Source organism: Leptonychotes weddellii, chromosome 11, assembly GCF_054177405.1.
Source record: "Leptonychotes weddellii isolate Sample4059 chromosome 11, ASM5417740v2, whole genome shotgun sequence".
Lineage (NCBI taxonomy): Eukaryota > Metazoa > Chordata > Mammalia > Carnivora > Phocidae > Leptonychotes > Leptonychotes weddellii.
In genome coordinates, this window is record NC_138379.1 from 11,762,076 (window position 1) to 11,764,967 (window position 2,892).

At 37.2% G+C, this 2,892-nt stretch overlaps 1 protein-coding gene across 1 annotated transcript; it reads right to left on the reverse strand.

Annotated features, from left to right (window-relative positions):
• Positions 1-1,734: 1,734 nt before the first annotated feature.
• Positions 1,735-2,664, reverse strand: LOC102730699 (olfactory receptor 4P4-like). Its single transcript, XM_006728607.3, has one exon. It carries the CDS (start codon positions 2,662-2,664, stop codon positions 1,735-1,737), a length of 930 nt encoding a protein of 309 aa, XP_006728670.3.
• Between the last annotated feature and the right edge of the window lie 228 nt (positions 2,665-2,892).

Sequence of the window (2,892 nt, forward strand, 5' to 3'; positions counted from 1 at the left end):
CATAATAAGTGACTGAGAGTCTGCCAGTTTTCATTCCCTCTCTGATAGCTACATGGAATGTATGTTGAATTTTTAACCTTTCTTACATTACATATATTTTTTAAATTTTATTATGTTATGTTAATCACCATACATTACATCATTAGTTTTTGATGTAGTGTTCCATGATTCATTGTTTGTGTATAACACCCAGCGCTCCATCACCAGGCTAACCCACCCTCCACCCCCTCCCCTCTAGAACCCTCAGTTTGTTTCTCAGAGTCCATAGTCTCTCATGGTTCATCTCCCCTCCGATTTCCCCCCTTTCATTTTTCCCTTCCTACTATCTTCTTCTCTTTTTTTTTTACATATAATGTATTATTTGTTTCAGAAGTACAGGTCTGTGATTCATGATAGTTCATAGCCTAAGGGGAATTTCTGGATATGTGAAAGCAAAGTATAAAGTCCAATAAAAAGAGAAGATAAATTATTTGAATTTAATTCATTAATTGTTTATTTCTTAATTTGTATGGGTGTATTGCTAGAAAATAGATAAAAAAAATAAAGATATAGTACATCTTTGACTGAGTTGACTCAATCAAACTGGAAAAACATAAGAAAAAATACTAACATGGGGCACAGGATTATTTTAAAAGGAGTAAATGTACGGTTTTGTAACAACAAAAGAACAGGGAAAATCAGAAATACTTCTGGTCTTCCATGAGTTGGCAAAATCTTCTGGAATGAGAAAATATCAGGAATGTGACTTATATGTAAGACATGAACACTAACGCATAATGGGGGCAACGTTATAAGCAAAAAAGATCAAAGAAACAGTCATAAAGATGATAGACTTTAGAGTATGTTTGGAGAATGTAGAGGAGTCCAGTGTAGCTGGTTGAAACCATCAAAGCAAAGGGAAACAAATGAAGAAAGATAAGGAAAGAGGAAAAATATAAAACATGTTTCTAGTAGCCATATGCCCTAGCTAAATCTTCACGTGTTAGCCAAAGCAGTATTACAACTTTATAATGTACAAATTACACATTTCATAAATATTTGAAAATGGGGATACATATATAACTAAAACAAATTGCCAAGACACCAAGATAAAAATGTACCAGAGTCAGTAATCGTCCAGCTCTTCCTGACCTCAAAACCTGTCATTGTAACACCATACTTTCTACCAATGTAATGCCTTTTGAGATTAGCAAGTTGAGCCAAAACCAATTTTGATAAACAAGTGAGAAGTTTGGATTTTATTCCAAGGAAAATAGGGTTCCATATACATTTTTGGAGAGGCCTGTGCTATGATTAGGCATGTGTTTTAGAAAGACATTTCTAGCATTCCTCAAACCCATTCAACCACATCTAGAACTAGTTGGAAACTTTAGAATGCAGATTGTAATCTGAACTACAGTGACTTGCTTCTTTGACTCATATAATGTTAGAGATCATTTAGTCCAACTCCCTAAAGAAAGCTATATGTTTTCTATAACATCTCAAATAATAAATGCTCTAGGAAAACAGGGTCAGAAGTGAAATGAATATCACTTTTACCTGAATTTTTTTTTTTAGGATTTTTTTATTTATTTGACAGAGATAGAGAAGAGAGAGCACAAGCAAGGGGAGTGGCAGTAGGAGAAGCGGGCTCCCTGCTTATCAGGGAGGCTGTGTGGGGCTTGATCCCAGGATTCTGGGATCATGGACTGAGCCAAAGGCAGACACTTAACCAACTGAGCCACCCAGGCGCCCCTACCTGAATTTTGAGTGGGCCATTTTAGACCATACTTTCCACATGGCAATTCTCATCTCCATGTTTCTCAGGGTATAGATGAGAGGATTCAACATGGGGGCAATCACAGTGTAAAATACAGAGATTTCCTTATCCTTGTTCTCACTCCCTGCAGGTAGAACATAAATATAGATACAAGGCACAAAGAATAAAATGACCACCATTACATGAGAGCTGCAGGTTGAGAGAGCTTTGCGTCGCCCTAGAGAGGAGCAGGTCCTAAGATTATATAATATGAGAATGTAAGAAGCCACCAGGACAAGAAAGACAGCAACCACCACCATTCCTGAGTTTGCAATCATTAAGATATTAACAACATAAATGTCTTTGCACACCAGTTTCAAAAGAGGCTTCACATCACATAGGTAGTGATCTATTTGATTAGGACCACAGAAGGGTAAATTGAGTACCATGAGCAATAGAGCAACAGAGTGCCAAAACCCCACACCCCAGGCCATGAAGATCAACATGCTACACCTCTGCCGGTTCATGATGACCATGTAGTGCAGGGGCTTGACAATGGCAATATAGCGGTCTAAAGCCATGGACACCAGGATGAATATCTCTACACCTGCCAGCAAGTGGGCAGTGAAGAGCTGGGTCATACAGTTGTTATAGGAAATATTTTTTCTTGCTGAGCCTAAGTCCCTGATTAACCTGGGGACCACAGTGGAGGTGTAGCAGAGGTCCATCAGGGAAAGGTGGCAGAGAAAATAGTACATTGGTTGTCCAATTAGATGGCTGCAGGTGATTGTGAGTAAGATAATGAAGTTTCCCATTAAGATTGCCAAATAACAGAACAGGAACAAGAAAAAGAACAGTAGCTCCATTTGCTTATTTCCCCACAGACCCATGAAAACAAATTCTGTGACATTGTTCTGATTTTCCATGAGGTTGAGGTGATTCCAGAGACACAACAGAAACTTAATTTATCTGAAATGATACAGAACATATGACATCTTCAATAACACTTTTTAATTTTTGGAATATTTATAAATTGAAAAAAAAATGATGTAGGTTATAAAGACTTTGTTACAATCTTTTAAATCCTTGCAGATCAGGGGCATCATATTTCAAATTATATTTAATGAAAGCATGTTTTATGTCTGAAACTATTG

What these genes read in the sequence shown, in the direction of transcription:
- LOC102730699 (XM_006728607.3), bottom strand. Translation starts at nt 2,664, where the DNA reads ATGGAAAATCAGAACAATGTCACAGAATTTGTTTTCATGGGTCTGTGG.